The sequence below is a fragment of the Cervus elaphus genome, chromosome 3, assembly GCF_910594005.1.
Source record: "Cervus elaphus chromosome 3, mCerEla1.1, whole genome shotgun sequence".
Classification (NCBI taxonomy): domain Eukaryota; kingdom Metazoa; phylum Chordata; class Mammalia; order Artiodactyla; family Cervidae; genus Cervus; species Cervus elaphus.
In genome coordinates, this window is record NC_057817.1 from 53,720,246 (window position 1) to 53,737,706 (window position 17,461).

The 17,461-nt window shown below is 52.4% G+C and overlaps 2 protein-coding genes across 8 annotated transcripts in view; one reads left to right on the forward strand and one right to left on the reverse strand.

Moving 5' to 3' along the window:
* MARS1 (methionyl-tRNA synthetase 1) overlaps positions 1-12,744 on the reverse strand; it is a 26,745-nt gene extending 14,001 nt beyond the window's left edge. The window contains exons 1-9 of one of the 2 annotated variants that reach the window (XM_043889068.1): positions 12,613-12,744; positions 6,145-6,315; positions 4,725-4,987; positions 3,592-3,682; positions 3,369-3,447; positions 3,159-3,293; positions 2,747-2,822; positions 2,333-2,505; positions 2,058-2,164 (exon numbers count right to left, since the gene is read on the reverse strand). In XM_043889068.1, coding sequence (XP_043745003.1) covers positions 2,058-2,164; positions 2,333-2,505; positions 2,747-2,822; positions 3,159-3,293; positions 3,369-3,447; positions 3,592-3,682; positions 4,725-4,833 — 770 coding nt within the window. In that variant the 5' untranslated portion in view covers positions 4,834-4,987; positions 6,145-6,315; positions 12,613-12,744. Of the gene's footprint in view, positions 1-2,057; positions 2,165-2,332; positions 2,506-2,746; positions 2,823-3,158; positions 3,294-3,368; positions 3,448-3,591; positions 3,683-4,724; positions 4,988-6,144; positions 6,316-12,612 lie in introns of those variants that run through there. The other variant, XM_043889075.1, reaches the window with a different exon arrangement.
* ARHGAP9 (Rho GTPase activating protein 9) lies at positions 9,218-17,402 on the forward strand. Of its 6 annotated transcripts, none has more exons than XM_043889091.1 (18): positions 9,218-9,311; positions 10,397-10,729; positions 10,997-11,220; positions 12,169-12,393; positions 12,584-12,697; positions 12,898-12,999; positions 13,230-13,291; positions 13,415-13,505; positions 13,692-13,787; positions 13,940-14,038; positions 14,450-14,591; positions 14,668-14,775; positions 15,126-15,224; positions 15,364-15,441; positions 15,585-15,638; positions 15,880-16,014; positions 16,386-16,491; positions 17,115-17,402. In XM_043889091.1, exons 2-18 carry the CDS (start codon positions 10,414-10,416, stop codon positions 17,284-17,286), a joined length of 2,223 nt encoding a protein of 740 aa, XP_043745026.1. In that variant the 5' UTR covers positions 9,218-9,311; positions 10,397-10,413; the 3' UTR covers positions 17,287-17,402. The 6 variants fall into 6 exon arrangements, with proteins under 6 accessions (XP_043745026.1, XP_043745041.1, XP_043745032.1 ...); XM_043889106.1 differs by having other exon boundaries at positions 9,294-9,311; positions 10,652-10,729; XM_043889097.1 differs by lacking the exon at positions 9,218-9,311 and having other exon boundaries at positions 10,229-10,729; positions 12,277-12,393.
* The last annotated feature ends 59 nt before the right edge of the window (positions 17,403-17,461 follow it).

Genomic DNA, 17,461 nt, shown 5'->3' on the forward strand with positions numbered 1-17,461 from the left:
CAGAAGCACAGACAGACTCCACGGAGCAGGCCTATCGGCCTGGGTTCTCAGGAATGGGCGGGGATTTGCCTGACTCAAGACTCTTGGGGCGCACTTCAGACAGAAGCAAAAGCATGTGCTCCAGTGCCTACCACCAGCTGTCTCCTACTCTAAGTACGCATTTAAACGTTAGCCTGTACAGACACCTGAGAAAGTCTACCTCCTATTCTTTATTACCCCCAAATCAATCTTCAGTAGGTACTCACGGAAATATTCAAAATGAGTGAATGAACAAAAGTGAATGAACTTTCATTAACTCATTCAAATTTTACCACTCTCTACCAAATACTTGGCCCTGTGCTAGAAGATAGGCCATGTAAAAGAAAAGAGCGCCCCAACCTTCAATAAGCTTACAGGTTAGTGAGGAGGCAGACACGCAGAGACGACGACTGTAAAATGTGACAATGGGAGCTGCCAGAAGGTGAAGCACTGCAGACTCTCAAGCTGTACAGAGGAGGAAACGGCAGACCCAGCCTCTTGAACAAGTGCCAGCAGGGAGGGGAGACACAGGCCTTCCAGGAAAAAGAGGATGAGCAAACACACCAAGGTGTGAGCACACGGTCGCGGCCTGCCTTCTCTCACAACTCCTTCTGGGCCAGCTGTCCCCTGACTGCCCAGCCTCCAGCCACTGGCCTTTTAGAAACTCCTCATAAAGGTGCTTCCTCTATCTGAGACAGCCTTTCCCCAGACTTACCCTTGCCTGACTAACTCCTACTCATCTTGCAAGTCCTAGGTCTCCTTTTTTTGCTTTTGGCCGTACTGCGCAGATTGTGGCATCTCAGTTCCCCCACCCGGGACTGAACCCAGGCCCTCAGCAGTGAAAGCATGGAGTCCTCACCACTGGACTGCCAGGGAATTCCCACAAGTCTTAGTTCAAATGTTGCGTTTTTCTGAGTTAAACTCCTGTGACATTTTCCCACAGCATCTTGCTCTTTTCCTTCATACTGCTTACAGTTTTTAAAATGCCTGTCTCTAACACTAGACTCAAAGTGGCCTGACAGCAGTCTTGTCTGTTTGCTCCCCTCGTAGACCCAGTTCCCAGCACACAGGGCCTCACAAGGAGTGGACACTTAAATCTTTATTGAACAACACGTTCAGAACTACAGATACTTCACTTCAATGGAAAAATCTACATACGGGTGTGATTTTTTTTTTTTTTTTGCCACACCACACAGCTCCCTGACCATGGATCGAACCCAGGCCCTCACCAGTCAAAGCACCAGTCTTAACCACTGGACCCAGCCAGGAAATTCCCAGTATGTATATGAGTATTATCTTAGCTATCAGAAGAGTGATAAAACATGATGCTAAGCATGCAGGCGGGAGCCAGATTATGAAAGACCGAAGTACACAAAGAAACCATCTGTAGAATTCTGAAAAGGAGGATGACATGATAATATGGGCAGGTAAGCAGCCATCTGGTGACAATATGGAGCACAGGACGGCAGAGAAGGAGAAGGTGAGAGATGGCAAGGCCCCACTTCAGGTAGCAGCAGTGAGGACAGGGAGGAGGGATGGATACAAGGACTCCTTAGGAATTAGAATCAATGACCTGGTAATGGGTAAATAACACAGGAAGAGGTGAGAAAATGGTATAGATAGATGACACCAAGATTTCTGGCCTGGATCTTTAGGTGGAAGGTGGAAGTCACTAAGACAAGTGACTAAAGGAGAAAGAGCAGCTGGCAGGGAAGGTAAGAGGTTTGGTTTTGGACGTGAGGAGTCTGCAATGCCAGTGGAGGTGGAGGAATCAAGGAGGTAGTCTGACAGATGTCTAGAGACGAGAACAACGATCTGAACAGGAAAAACAGACTAAGGTACAATCAGTAGGTAGAAAGTAGCTGAAAACACAGGTGTGGGGGGGAACTGATGGACGGTATGTCCAAAGTATTAGCCAAGAGGTTAAGAGGATAGAAAATTACAGAAAGGTCAGCAATGGGGATTAGACAGGCAGGTACTGGCTCTGTCAACAATTTCCACATAAGAAACCAAGTCCCACTCAGCCTGTGCCTACTCACACTGGATTCTGCTGCGGCCGAAGCGGGGGCAAGCCTTCCAGGCCCTTCTCCCAAGCAGCTACAGCCACGGCAATCTCCTCCTCAGACAGAGTAGCCAGTTCCTCCTCCTGTAAGAGTGGACAGTATCCCTCAGCAGGTAAGGAGGGCACAGAGAGTGAGGAAATTCTCTCCAAGAACCGACAGAGTTAATAGCTGTGCTCAAACTTTCTCCCCAAGCCACCCCTCGCCACCTCAGGCACTGAGGCTGTGTGGGTACCCCTCTTCTTTGTCCAAACCTCAGGCTCATTGCTGACAACCCTGCCCTCGAGGGAGCTGGGCTGGGGCTGCTTCTGGAGGTAGGGCCGGAGGGCCAGGACACCCTGCTGCTTCAGCACAGTCTCTGCAGCTCGCTGACACGGCTCCTGAGAACTCAGAGTCTGGAACCAGCTGTGCAGGGCACCCAGCTCCTCTGCGGGCGTGGGGGAAGGGCAGCAATCAACAAGACTCAGAATGGGTGGCTGGAAGGGCACCTCCTCCCCTTCTTCACGAAGTTTCTACAGCTGCCTCCCCGGGTCCCTCAGCCGTCTTTCTGCTATAGTTGCCCTGTCAAGTTACAGCTCAAAATAGGTCCTCAATAGTCTACTGCCCACTCTGTAACCCCTACACCCAGTTCCTCAGGCTGGTGGGGAAGTGATATGCACAGTTCTCACCAGGGAGATAGGATGGGTCTTGGAGTAACGGGTAGAGCGCTCCCCACAAAACAATATCAGCTAGAGATTCTGTCTCCTTTGTTGAGAAACAAAAAGAAAAAGTACACAGGTGAGACATTCCATTTCTTCCCATGGATGTAATACTGTACATTTTCTAAACACTTATTAAGTATCAAGCACTGTGTTAAGCATTTTAAATTATCTCAATTCTCACAATAACCCACTGAGAAGGGTACTAATATTACTCCCACTTCAAAGACAAGAAACAATGAACATTAAAGAGTTTATGAGTTTTAAAGGTTACACTGCTATTAAGGGGCAGTTGGGGGGGGTTGAACTTTGAATACAGTCTTCCTCCTTAATTCTTACACCATACAGCTTTTCCCAACCCCGATCTCAAGGCCCAGCTCACCCCAGCCAGGAACAGAGAGCTCCGACGACTCAAGCTGCGGTCAACATGCACCAGGGCTCTCCGAACTGGGCCAAGAACATCTTCTCCCTTCTTCCCTTGGACCACTAAATAGTACAGGGCGGTGGACAAGGCTGGCTGGAACACAGGAGACACGGGTCAGGACCGCCAGGCAGAGCAACCCCCCTGCCACCCCCCACACCTCAGCCCTACCTGCAGCTCTGTGGCTTCCCATTCCAGCCACTGGTTGGTGAGGTCATCTTGCTCCCAGCCAGATAACAGAAAGAAGTACCTATCCAGGGAGAGAGCAACAGAGGGAGAATTAAAGGGGCTCGCTGGTCGAGTCCATTTCTCACCCCGGTTGTAAATAAGGCCACACAGAGGACAGTAACTGATTTTATTCAGCCACCTCCCTGCATCAAGGACCGATACTGACCGACAGATCGCACTGGTGGAGAAGAGGTAGTTGCCACTGTCCAGCTGCAAGACAGGGACCTTAGGCCGGGTCAGGAATGGGACCACACACTCTGACACAGGGGACGAAGATGGGTGAAAAACAGAGAAAAGAAATACTATGTCAACTTAAAAGGACATCTTCACGGTCGCGGGGGGACTGAAGGGGCAGAGGGGGTGCGGGGGAGATGGGCAGTCACAAGCAGAGGGTCCAGGATAGGACCTCTGAAAGGGGGTGGGTCCAGAATGAGCTGGAGAGACAAGCAGGTGTCCAGCTGAGACTGCCAGCTAGAAATAGATGGGGGTTGCAGAGAGGACGTGGTGGTCCTGGGGTAGTGCTGCAGCCAAGAACTGCAACAACTGAAAATAACTAGGGTATCTGATGTTTTCCCAGGTGGCTCAGTGCTAAAGAATCCACATGCCGATGCAGGAGACATGAGTTCGATCCCTGTGACAGGAAGAGTCCCTGGAGAAGGAAATGGCCCCCACCCCAGTATCCTTGACTAGAAAATCCCATGGACAGAGGAGCCTGGCGGGCTATAATCCATAGGGTCATAAAGAGTTGGACACGCCTGAGAGCCTGAGCACAAGCATATCTGAAAATGATCTGAGCTACCCCGGGAGAACAAAATTAAGAGAACTGGGAGGTCTGACAAGAGAACCGCTTAGGAGTCACACAGACAGAGGGCTGGGAATCGGGAGAGGTAAAGCGAAGGGAGTACGTGTGACTGTGCGCTCAGGAGAGAAAAGGAGGCTTTCCTAAGAAAATCTGGGGGTTATCACATGAAGGACGGGTGGGGAGGGTACCTAGCAGGTGTGGGAGAAGGCTGGAGAGGGGAAAGAGGTTCACTGGAGTGAGACGAGGTCCTGGGAGACGAAGGAGGGGAGACCAGAGATGAGAGAAGGGTACACTGAGGCTAATTAAGGGAAGTGACTGATGAAAGATGTCACTGGGAAGGAAGAAGGTAAGGGGTGCTGAAGGATAACGTGGGAGGAGGTTGACGGGAGTGCGTGGTGTTGGGGCCTGGAGTGCTGGCGAAGACAACTGGGGGTCGTCGTCTCCGTGTTCCAGTCCCGCCCGTCTCATCCACCGCCCACCAGCACCAGCCCGACTACCTTCCGGGCCTACAGTGCTGATGAGCAGCTCCGCTCTGCCCTGGGCCCGCCCGGCCGCCGCCAGCACAGGCAGACTCCCCGGAGCGCCCTCACTCACGAACAACCTCATTTCGCCGTGGACCCCACGCTGATGCAACCGGAACCGGTCTCCCGCCAGAGGGCGGACCGACCGCCGCGAGGCACGCCGGGAAATGGAGTCCCGAATGAAGCCGCTCCCCTGGCCGGGCTCCCGGAAAGCTGACTGTTTCTCCCATCATGCAACACTAGAAAACAGGAAAGGAGTGTCATAGAGATGGAGAGGCCGTAACACGGTGCCAGAGCGACACTTTATTGCTGGGAGGACCGGAGGAGACCTTAACGTGTAGGGCCCAGCGCACTTTAATCCTCTAAAGCAGCCAAAGGCCGGTGACGGAAACCGAGGGCCCACCTTCTTGCTGAAGTGGCGCTGTCATGACAGAAGCAACTCGCAATGGCTGACTGTAGATTCGAGTTCAAAACAATCAGAGGCCTAGAGTTGAGAGTTACGGTAAACTTACGTTGTGCTGTGCGCTTAGTCACTCAGTCGTGTCCGAGCTACTTACGTTAGGGACACTAACTTAACGTTGAGTGAAGTCGCTCAGTCGTGTCCAACTCTTTGCGACCCCATGGACTGTAGCCTCCCACGCTCCTCCGTCCATGGGATTCTCCAGGCAAGAGTACTGGAGTGGGTTGCCATTTCCTTCTCCAGAGGATCTATCCCATCCCAGGGATCGAACCCGGGTCTCCCGCATTGTAGGCAGACGCTTTACCGTCTGAGCTACCAGGGAAGTCTAACTTAACGTTAGTGACAATTAAAAATTAATGTAGATGTCTTATTAACAAAAGAGAAAGTGACTATTAAATATTGATTTAATACCTGTCTGAAGCGCATATGCAGACTGGCAAACTCATTAAAGGGAAGGGAGCATGCATATAGAAAGTAGGTTGAGGGGACTATGAAGGCTAAGAGTTGGGCAGTTGTTTAGTTGGTAAGCAATGTCCAACTCTTTTTGTGACCCCATAGACTGTAGGCTGCCAGGCTCCTCTGTCCATGGGATTTCTCAGTAAAAATACTGGAATGGGTTGCCAGTTCCTTCTCCAGAAGATCTTTCCAACCCAGGGTTAGAATTCACATCTCCTACATTGTCAGGTGGACTCTTTACGACTGAGCCACCAGCGGCAATAAGTATATTCTATTCTAGGAAGCACATATCAGTAATTGAGAAAGAGACCTTCTTAATCATCTTTGAATCCCTTTAAAATTAATTAATACCTAATAGAAGTACAAAAAACTGTGGTGGTTCTGAGCCTTTTGAAGCTAAGCCATAAGAAGCCTTGCAGCTTCTGCCCAGGCCTCTTGGAACACTCTGATAGCATTGAACTGCCATGTAAGAAGTCTTACCACTCTGAGATTGCCATGTAGGAGTGGTGTCATGTTGACATGCTGGTTGACAGTGCCACCTGATCCCGGCATTCCATCCATCCTCATCAAGGTGTCAGGTATGTGAGTGAAGCTCTCCAGACCAAACCATCTGTCTGATTGCTGAATACCACCACGTGATCCTAGTCAACACTACATGGGACAGAAGAATCACCCAGCTGAGCCCTGCCCAAGTCTCTGCCCCATAAAATCGTGGGTTCTAAGAAAATAGTTGTTATTTTTTAAGTTACAAACTGTGAGGTAGCTGCTGTATTCTCATTTTTCAAATGAGGAGACCTTTCTACCCTACAGAGAGGTTACTTTGAGCTATATAAAGCATTGAAGATACAATTGTTCACAAAATAGGCTTCTACCTTAGCAGAGTTCACACACTTTCTGGGAAGTCAGAAAAGTCAAATAACCTTTAATGTGTCATTAAAGTTATAATGAGGGAATGTAAAGCTTGCTGTAGGATCTCCTGGTTAGGGCCCCTACTTTACTCTTAAGAAGTTAAGACTTTCTTGTGTAAATGACCTTTCAACTGAGATCTAACTAATGAGTAAGAATTAGTCTGATAAAGATTGGTGAAAGTGGAGAGAGGAAGTGTTTCAGGCAGAAGGTACAACTTATGCAAAGGACCAGAGACCTCAATGCATTTTAGGAATGTGAGGAATTAGCATGTGGCTGGAATATGGAGTTTGTAGTGGGAAATGTGAAAATGCTAGGCTAACAGGAGAAAGTCTCTGTAAACAATACTGTAAAATCTGGACTTTACTCTGAGGAAAATGGGACACCTTTGAATGGTTAAGTCAGGTTAAGGCATTTTTATGTTTTGGAAGCATCACTATGCCAGGAATGGACTGGAGAAGAGCAGAATTATATGCAAGGAGACTAGCTCAGAAATTATATTATCTGGGCTTAAAAAGGCATTAGTTATAGGGATGAAAGGAAGTAGATTGCAAAGATTTAGTAATCAGCTAAATACGAGTGCTGAAGAAACAAGACAGTTAGGGCTGGCTGCTAGCTTTCTGACGCGGGCAATTGGGTACACCCTCTGTGTGCTCCAGCAGATGGTAGCGCTGCCCCTGGCATCGTGATCATCACACTGTATTTTAATCATTAATGAGAGGGCAGCAATTTTATTTTTGACTATGCATCACAGCATGCAGAATTTTAATTCCCCAAACAGAGATGGAAGCCCTCCCTCCTACAGTGGAAGGGCCGGGTCCTAACCACTGGACCACCAGGGAATTCCCTAAGAGAGGGCATCTTAATTGATAATGCCTAGCATACCGTTCTTGCCCTGGTATGTATGATAGTAAGCATTCAATAAATATTTATAAATTTAAACTTAACTTGGGAGTTCCCTGGTGGCCTAGGTTTTGGGATTCTGGGCTTTTACTGCCATGGCCCCAGTTCAGTCCCTGGTCGGTGAAGATCCAACAAGCCACATGGTGTGGCCCCCCCAAAAAATTAACTAATTAACTTAATAGTGGTACTGCGAGAGAAACAAGTTTGTGGGGGAAGCTGACAAGTTCAATTCAGAACATACTATGTTTGTGGTACCTATGAAAAACCCAAATGGAGTTTTTCAGTGGACAATGGGTTAGACTGGAGCTCCAGAGAAAAATCTGGACTGGAGATACAGTGCCAGTGACATATGGAGGTCATTTGAGCTGGGGAGAGACTGAGACCACCAATGGTACATAGAAGGAAAAGGGCACAGGATCTCAGACTTCTGGGGTTTGAGAAACAAGCAAAGTTGTTCCTTATGCAACAGAGAAGAGAGAAAGAGAAGTCGCTCAGTCGTGTCCGACTCTCTGTGACCCCATGGACTGCAACCCACCAGGCTCCTCCGTCCATGGGATTTTCCAGGCAAGAGTACTGGAGTGGGGTGCCATTGCCTTCTCCGTATGCAACAGAGAAGGAATTGCTAAAAAAAAAAAAAAAGAGGTAAGAGGGACGCCAGCAATGTTTGTAGGAGAGAAAAGTCAACTGTGCTGGCTGTTGCTGAGATGTCGAGCAACACAAGGACTGCAGAGTGTCTCTGCAGAGGCAGGCCACACCCTATGAGGAGTGAACTTGCAAAGGTGAGGGAATGAGGGAGAGGAAATAGAGACCTCCACATGTAAGCAGCTGTTTCAAGAAATTTGACTCTGAAAAGGAAGAGAGAGAGAGGGTAGCAACTAGGGAGTACAGTAAATGAAGGGAAGTTTGTCTAAAGGTGGGAGAGACTTTGATATGTTTAAAAGCTAATGGTAGGGTTTCCCTGGTAGTACAGTGGATAAGAATCTGTTAGCCAATGCAAGGGACACAGGTTTGATCCGTGTCTGGGAGGATATTCTAAATCCCTCAGAGCAGCTAAGCCCATGTGCCACCACTGCTGAGCCTGTGCCCCAGAGCCAGGAGCCACAGCTGCTGCGTGCTGCATCTACTGACACTCACACACCTGGAGACTGTGCACCAAGAGAAGCCCGTGCACCAAGAGAAGCCCCTGCAGGGAGGAGCCCATGCAGTGAGGAGCCCATGCACTGCAACCAAGAGAAGCCCCTGCAGTGAGGCGCCCCTGCCCACTGTAACTCTGAAAAACCTCAAGTGCAGCCATGAAGACTCAGTACAACCCAAAGTCAGTTAAATAAATAATAAAATTAAAAAAAGAAATGCATTAAAAAAAATAAAAATTAATGGTAAGGAGTCAATAAAGAGGAAAAAGTGCAGGAGAGAAGGCAGAAGAGGATGAGATTTGAGCACCTAACAACCACCAGACGAGTGAATAAATGAATAAGGAAAAACGTGTTAGTCGCTCAGTCGTGTCCAAGTCTTTGCGGCCCCATGGACTGTAGCCCTCCCGGCTCCTCTGTCCATGGGATTCCCCAGGCAAGAATGCTGGAGTGGGTAGCCATTTCCTTGGTCACTATTTTGGAAGTGGGAAGGGAGAGTGGAGGGGTGGAGCAAACAGGAGAAGATCACCGAGGCAGAATCCCAGTACTGGCAGCCGGGGCCTCAGATCATGTGTCAGGGGAGGAGAGCTAGCTCTCTGATGTCACCAAGAGGGTGGGGCTCTCCCTACTCCAAGTCTCCAAAGCCAGAGAGCAAGCCTGTGTCTTGCAGTAGAGAAACTGGGCAAAGGGGAGAAGAGGAGTGATCAGGTAAGGAGGAAGCATGACGTTCTGGGGCTTAAAATTCTGGCAATAGACAGTGGGGGTCAGTTCCCACTTTCCACCAGGGAGAAACTGACATTAATCCTCCATCCACCCCCATAAGCGGTCAAAGAATCCTGGGCTATCTGTCCATAGTCCCTGATTCAATTGTAATTAATACATTTATTATGTCATTAGTTGATATCTGTCTTTAAGCTTTGAGAGGGCAAGGTCTGTGTCTGTCTCCTTCCCTTCTCTTACCTCCAGTAGCTGACGCTGTTCTTTTCACACAGGAGGTAGTCAGCCAACCCTTGTTAAGAGCATGAGTGAATGAACCCACACACTAAAGTAGGGTCCCACCCAAGAGGCTTACGTACCAAGGATCATATCCGTGTTTCTCAGCTCCCCAAAATACATCCTAAATTGATTTTACCTTTTCCTCAAACTGAACCCCTCTTTGTTTCTCCTAACCACTTTCTCTTTCTCTCCAATTTGATCTTACTATTTCTCTGGCTCTCTGTTTCTCTGTCTTAATGTTTTTCTGAATCTGCACAGGCAGCACACAGCTTCAGGTCTGTGGCCATCAGAAATGGAAATATTGGCCCTTGTGTAAATTTAATAAAGGGTCACAAATTTTTGTGTCTTGGTCACCCATTAACTCTTTGCCTGTGTCCTGTCTCAAACCTGATTCTTTCTCTTCATCTTCCTGTGTCCAGCTCAATAGTCCTCCCACCATTCAGGGCCGGCTCCTCCTGTCCCTAGATCTTCTGTTGGGCCCCGGAAGGTACTTGGAGGACAATCACCCGACTAGACCCCCTCCTCTGATTTCCTGCCGTGCTGGTCTCACAGCGCTGCTGACCACATCCTCTCTCACCTTAGCTGTGTACTTCCTCCTCAGACACATCACCCAGGACTTCTCAGACCCCAAAACCTCGTACTGACCCCCATTTGGGTCTTCTGCCTTACCGTCTCTTCTCATGACAGGGTTTCTGTTCTTGTCTTCTGCCCCAAACTGCTCTTAGAACCATGTCTCTCTGCCTGCAAGCGGTCAGTCCTGTCTTCTTCTGGATCTCCATCACCCCGTTTTCCCACAGGTGATGTGTTGACAGCAATGCTATCTGGCCGGTGGTGGCCGAGCACCTGGGGACACCTGGGGCTAGGGTCCCGAAGCCCTTCTCGGGGGTCCCAGCTCTGTGCCCTCTATGCCTTCACTTACACGGGGGCAGATGGCCGGCAGGTGTCTTTGACTGAAGGAGACAGGTTCCTACTGCTTCGAAAGACCAACTCAGACTGGTGGTTGGCAAGGCGCCTGGGAGCACCATCCACCTCTCGCCCTGTCTTTGTCCCAGCTGCCTACATGATAGAGGAATCTAGCCTCTCCCACAGCCCAACGACCATCACCCCCAGCCGATCTCTCTGGACTCCTGGTAAGTAGGTCCTCCCCCATCGCCTTCCTACCTCCCTGGCTTCTGGGAATTATTGGAAAGATCTCCTTCCCCCAAGCTTCTGCTGACCCTCCACTCCTACTCCTCCCCTCCGTGGTGTCCCCATTGCCTCTCCTTCCTAGTCTTAAGCCTTCTAGATTTCATGTAATTTTCCACCTGCTCTTTACCTGTGAGCCCCCAGGATGGGGGACCTAGCCAAGAACCCTGGGGGGACCCTGCCGCCAACTCTTTCCATTTCTCTGTGTCCAGGGCCAAAGTTATTTCCTGGCTCCCTGGAGGAGATGAACCTGTGTCAGGAACCCCCAGGCAGAGCCCAGGCTACATGGGAGCAGCCTCCTCCCCTTCCCCCTAAAATGTGTAGAAGTGTCAGTGTGACCAACTTGAGGCCCGGCCTCCTGAAGCCCCCCCAGGAAGGACCAAGCGGAAGATCCCTCTCCCAGGAAGACTTGCTGACAGAGACCGATGCCGACATGGTGAGTCACGGCACCTCACTGGAGCAACTGTCACTACTGGGCTCGGTTCTAGGCACACTGGGAAACAAGACAGACAGAATCTCTGCCCTCCAGGGATTCCCATGGGGATGATGAACACATAAATAAGATAGCCTTTGAAACTAACAAGTGCTACCAAGAAGCTAAATGTGGTGAAGGATGACTGGTCTAGGGAGGCATCTCTGAGGAAGTGATGGAGTTGAATCTGAATAAGAAGAGACAGCCCTGAAATATACAAGAGATGGAATTCTAGCTCTGGGACAGCAAGCAGCAAAGATCCTGAGGGTATGTGGAAACTAGAAAATGATAGGGACTGAAAGGCCTGCTCAGCTCTGCTCTTCTTGTCTCAGCCTCCTGACTCCTGGCCCAGTGCAGGGTTGTTTTTTGCTGTGTTCTGTCTTGCTAGCTCAGGTTACCAGCAAGTTTCCTCTAGAGATGTAACTCCGTTCTCTAGAGATGTTAACTCCTTTGATCTTCCTGAAGATTTGGCTCCTCACCTCCCTCTTACTTACTAGTGGGTGAAAAATGGCCCCTCTCTCATACTCTGCTAGCTAGCAGGGCTCTGACCCCTCTCTAGCTCCTCTCACTCTGGAGGATTGAGGGTGGGACGCTGCCCCGCCCTCCACTCTACAGAAAAGCCTGTTCCCCTTTCCTGAGGTCCTCCGGTGGGGGTGGGGTGGGGGAGGAGGGAAGTTGGCAACAGGAAGTGAGGAGAAAAGCAAAGACTGTGAGGGAGGGAGTCGAAGAAAAAAAAAAAACGCAAGAAAAAAAAACAACTGCTGGGGACTAGGGTTTCCTCCTCAGTACCTGGGTCAACCCAGACAGGAGCTGGTGGTGAGAAAATGGAGGTGGAGAGAGGAGGGGCGGTTAGAGAGGAGACTGGGGGGGCCCAGCAGAATAACGGCCTCTTTCTTCCCCCTTTCCTTGTAGGCAAGACCCCAGACCCTCATGTCAAAGGCCCCTGTGTACTGCAACCTGGTGGACCTTCGCCGCTGTCCCCGATCCCCACCCTCAAGCCCTGTATGCCCCCCACTGCAGAGGCTGGACGCCTGGGAACAGCACTTGGACCCCAACTCTGGACGCTGCTTCTACGTAAATTCGCTGACTGGCTGTAAATCCTGGAAGCCCCCACGCCACACTCGAACCCGAGAGACGGTGAGACCTTCCCTCCTGCTTGTCCCTTGTCCCTTGAGTCTCCTCCTTTCCCCTCCTGATCCCCAGAGTAGTATGTTTCCTCACTGGGACTCTCGGAAGATCAGAAGAATCAAAAAATTGTGAGAAGGGCTTTGAGAACCGACGGAGGTGGCATCTCGACGGGTGCAGTTTTACCTTTCCCTCCCCCCAGAACCCCGGCTCCATGGAGGGGACACAGACCTTGAATACGGACAATGGTATCCTGCAACGTCAGCCAAAGGACGTAGAATCTGGTCCCAAGACATCAGAACTTTTCGACTCCCAGGTGAGATCCCTTCCTCCTCCTGATCACATTCAGAAAAGCCATCTTTTTAGACTTTCTCTTTTACTCGAGACATTCTCTTTACTGGAGACATTACCCCAGCAACCCCCTGCCTCACACCCACATCCGCATCCCTCTTCCCCTTACAGCCAGGGACTCCTAAGTTCAAGGTCCCCACCTGTTTCTCCAATCCCCTCCCTCAGGGTTCACCCTACCTCTGCAGACGCACCTCCCAGCTGGACCCCGACAAGCCTTCATCTTTGCAGTGCCCTCGGCCTCTGCCGACAGTCCTAGATGACCCCCACGTAAGTCTGTTTTCCTTGTGAACACCAAGATCCTCCCTGCCCCAGCCCCCAGTTCTTGCTCCTTCAGAAACGCCTTCCTCTTTCTGAGTGATCTCTGGGTACCCTCTCTCACCGAGCACCGATCTGGTCAAACCTTAAAGGACCTCACTCCTGGGAGATCCCCTGGGGGAAAGCCATGGTGACTGTGGGGGGCTGGGTGACTTATTGAGGCCCTTCCTGCCGCTTCCCAGGAGGTGGAAAAGTCGGGCCTGCTCAATATGACCAAGATCGCCCAGGGCGGGCGCAAGCTCCGGTGAGAACTAGGAACACAGCCCAGGCTGGGGCTGGAGGCTTCGCGGGTAGCGCGGAGGGTTGGGAGAGGCCCTCCCCTACGTGACTCTCAATGACCTTTGCTCTGTTACCACCGCCCCTGCAGGAAGAACTGGGGCCCCTCTTGGGTGGTATTAGCGGGTAACAGCCTGGTGTTCTACCGAGAACAGCCGCCGACCGCCCCCTCCACGGCCTGGGTGAGTGTGAGGGAGGGGCGCAGCGGGGAGCGGGGGGGGGAGGTTCCCGGCACCCCTCCTACTCGCCTCAGGCCAGCTGCGGGGCGGAGGTGCGGCGGGCGAGGTCGCCAGTCCGCAGGCCTCCGGGTGGGAGGGAGGCAGTGAGGGGAGCCGCGCCCTGGCCTCAGTTTCCCGCCTCGTTGCCAGGGACCAGCGGGTAGCCGGCCCGAGAGCAGCGTGGACCTGCGGGGGGCGGCCCTGGCCCACGGCCGCCACCTGTCCAGCCGACGCCACGTGCTGCACGTGAGCCGCCCTCTCGTTCCCCGCCCCGGTGCGCGCCGGCCCCGAGGGCGCGCCCCCAATTTCCCACTCGGGAAACCCAGCCCGCTCGGCCTCCCTGCCTGTCTTGCCCCTTCCCGCTGACCCCCTCCCGCTTTTCCCCGCGGGCCCCTCAGATCCGCACGGTCCCGGGCCACGAGTTCCTGCTGCAGTCTGACCAGGAGGCTGAGCTGCGGGCCTGGCACAGCGCGCTGCGGGCGGTCATCGAGCGCCTGGTGAGCGGTGGGAGTGGGCGGGCAGGAGGAGTGGAGGAGGAACTGTAGGATGCGGCGGTCATGGATGAGGGACGCAGTAGCCTCCTGGTAGAGGGTAGGCCTGGGAGGTATGGGACCCCAGCAGCCGGGTCGGCGGTGCAGATGTCGCTCCTGGTTCTCTTCCCACCTCTGATTCGGCCCATCTTGCGGTGCGGCTTCCCTGGTGGCACAGACGGTAAAGAATCTGCCTGCAATGCAGGAGACCCGGGTTCGATCCCTTGGTCGGGAAGATCCCCTGGAGGAGGGCTTGGCAACCCACTCCAGTATTTTTGCCTGGAGAATCCCCACAGATGGAGGAGCCTGGCGGGTTACAGTCCACGGGGTCGCAAAGAGTCGGACACGACTGAGCGACTAACACTGGTGCGGATCTAGGATCGGGAGAACCCCCTGGAGGGGCGTCTGTCCGGCTCGGGACCTGCGGAACTGGAGGAGCTGAGCCCCGGGGAGGATGAGGAAGAGGAGTTGGAGCCAGCGTCCAAGTCTCTGCTGCGGATCAGCAGCCGCCGGAGCTCCAGTAAGGGGCGGGCCTGGGGGCTTTTCCCTCGCTCGGGGCCGCCACCGCCGCTCTCACGCTGCGCTTGCCGCGGCAGGTCGGTGTCCCGACGCAGCAGAGCAGAACCGCGTGCGGAACAAACTAAAGCGGCTGATCGCCAAGAGGCCGCCCTTGCAAACCCTGCAGGAGCGGGGTCTGCTCCGAGGTGAGGGGCTGGGCCGCCTGGTACCCTTCTCCTTCGCTGGTGCCCGCTTTAGTGTTTCTGCAAGCACTTTTGTTTGCATTCCGGATCTGGGCACCAGCTTGTTTCCTGGATGAGAAAACTTCAGCAGGCTCAGCGTAGAGTTTCCCAGAACTAGATAAGCGGTCTTCTGAGACCAATACTTCCCCTCGGCTTGCTCCCTACAGCTGATTGTTACGGGGAGGGGGTGTACCTCCTTGCCCAGGCAGGCAGGAGAGCCAGCCCAGCTTTGGGGTGAAGACCTGTGCTGGAAAGAGCCTCCGTGGGTGATACCCTCACTGGCTTCCCACCTCACTCTGTGCCCCCCTCCCCAGACCAGGTGTTCGGCTGCCAGTTGGAGTCTCTGTGCCAGCGCGAGGGGGACACCGTGCCCGGCTTTGTGCGGCTCTGCGTTGCTGCCGTGGACAAGCGAGGTCACTTTCCCCCCCGCGTCTACCCCTTCCCACCGGCCACACCCCGCCTCCCCCGCCCTACTGTGCCCTTGCCTCTCCACCCTCACCAGCACACGTTGTAGATCAAGAATCTTTACCTGCTCCCCGCCTCATCTCCCAGGTCTGGATGTGGATGGCATTTACCGGGTGAGCGGGAACTTGGCAGTGGTCCAGAAGCTTCGCTTCTTGGTGGACAGAGGTGAGAAGGCTGTGGGCAGGTGGTCGTACTAAGAGCGTCATGTCTCAGAACCCAAAGGTCTGAGTGAGGGAGCTGGCAGAACCGGGGAGGTCTTCTGGCTGGAGCTACATGTCTTAGCTCTTGATCTCTTTTACTTGTTGCAGAGCGGGCCATCACTTCTGATGGGAGGTACATGTTTCCGGAACAGCCAGGACAAGGTACTTCCATGGAAGGCCCCTCCAACCTTTAACAGTCCTCCATACCATCCCTGCTCCCCGTCGACTCCCCTGTGTCCTGCTCCTGTTTTCTCATCCCAGTCTCTGCCCCACTGTGGACCCCCCTAGGTGTTCTGTGGTCTGCCTTCCCGGGATCTTTCCCTAAACTCCTGATCTCTTAGTCTCTGAGTCCCTCTAACCCTCCAGGAGCCCTGAGCCCCTCTGTACCTCCTTCTCCTTCCAGAAGGCCGATTAGATTTGGACAGTGCCGAATGGGATGACATTCATGTGATCACGGGAGCCCTGAAACTTTTCCTTAGGGAGCTACCCCAGCCTCTGGTGCCCTCACTACTGCTGCCCGATTTTCGTGCTGCCATTGGTAAAGGCTGGGAGCTTTGGGCAATAGCCTTGATATGGGGTGGAGGGTGGGGGGAAGCATGAGTGATAAAAGATAGAGCAGAGGTTCCCTTCCACTCCTCTGTCCCAGCCTGAGTGCAGAGATGGAAACTAACTTTCAATTAATGTGCCCACCCCAGTTGTGTGTGTGTGTGTGTGTGTGTGTGAGTGAGCGAGTGTTTAGAGGGCTGAGTTAAAAAGAATTCTAAGATTGTAGTTGGACTCAGTGAAAAAGAAAGTCATGATCGATTAATGATGTCTTCCCCAAGCACCAGAAAGGATACTGAGGTTACCCACTCTGCCCTAACACCTTTCCTAACCTCACTCCCATGCCCTTCCTGTCACTCTTTCTAGCCCTCACTGAATCAGAACAGTGCCTCTCTCAAATACAAGAATTAATAAGCTCAATGCCAAAGCCCAACCGTGACACTCTGCGGTACCTCCTGGAGCATTTATGCAGGTGAGGAAGACTGAATATCTTTGTTCATGTCAGGGGAGGGTGGGGTGGGGCCTGCAGCCGGGACTCTGTGTTCAGATGGGGTGAAGGTAGGGAAACACCTAAGGTTAGTGGGTGACTGAGGGATTAGGCACCCTCTGTGCAGAGGACATGTTGCCAGGGTCAAATCCTTTTTTGCTCAGTCAGCATCAAATGAGGACTAGGGAACAAGACAAGTCCAGGGATGCTGTGAGAGAATTAAGGAAAAACCTCACCTTCCTTCTGCCTCTTTGTCTTTCACTGGGACAGTGGGGATGACTTATTTGGCAGAGCTGGGCAGTGACCTCTGAGAGAGGATAGCCATTTGAATGAAAGCCTTTCAGATGATGAGCAGAGAGGACTCCAGGGGCAGTCTCTGAAGTCCGGAAGAGGCGGGTATACCCTAGATGGCGACCTGAAGGTTGAATCCTGAAGGTTTCTCCACTGGTCTCAGCTCTGTCCCCCTGGAGGCTTTCTCCTTGGTTTTCTTCAGCCACTGCATGGAAGGGCCCCCAAAGTGGACTCGTCCTCAAACCTTTGATGGGCTAGATTTATTTGAAGCAGCAAAGCTGCTATACTCTGGCCCTGTCCTTGGCCTTTGCCCACAGGGTGATAGCACACTCAGACAAGAACCGCATGACCCCCCACAACCTGGGAATTGTGTTTGGACCAACCCTGTTTCGGCCGGAGCAGGACGCATCGGATCCAGTGGCCCATGTCCTCTACCCTGGGCAGGTCGTCCAGCTGATGCTCACCAACTTCACCAGACTCTTCCCCTGACTGGGGCGAAGAAGAGAAAATGTATTTCCAGTGATCTCTGTTGGGTAGCCTTTGGTGGGGGCAAGGGTGGGGGGTGTTCTGTTTTGAGGACATCCCTTTAAATCCTGTTTCCCAGATGACCGTCTCCACCTTTGTGAGTCTGACCTGGGGGGCTGGGATAGGATGAGGAAACTTC

Bases quoted from the DNA above. Each gene is read 5' to 3' on its own strand.
- ARHGAP9 (XM_043889091.1), top strand. From the start codon at position 10,414: ATGCTATCTGGCCGGTGGTGGCCGAGCACCTGGGGACACCTGGGGCTA. The intron at 10,730-10,996 runs GTAAGTAGGTCC...CTCTGTGTCCAG, and splicing joins CCGATCTCTCTGGACTCCTG to GGCCAAAGTTATTTCCTGGC. The intron at 15,225-15,363 runs GTCACTTTCCCC...CTCATCTCCCAG, and splicing joins TGCTGCCGTGGACAAGCGAG to GTCTGGATGTGGATGGCATT.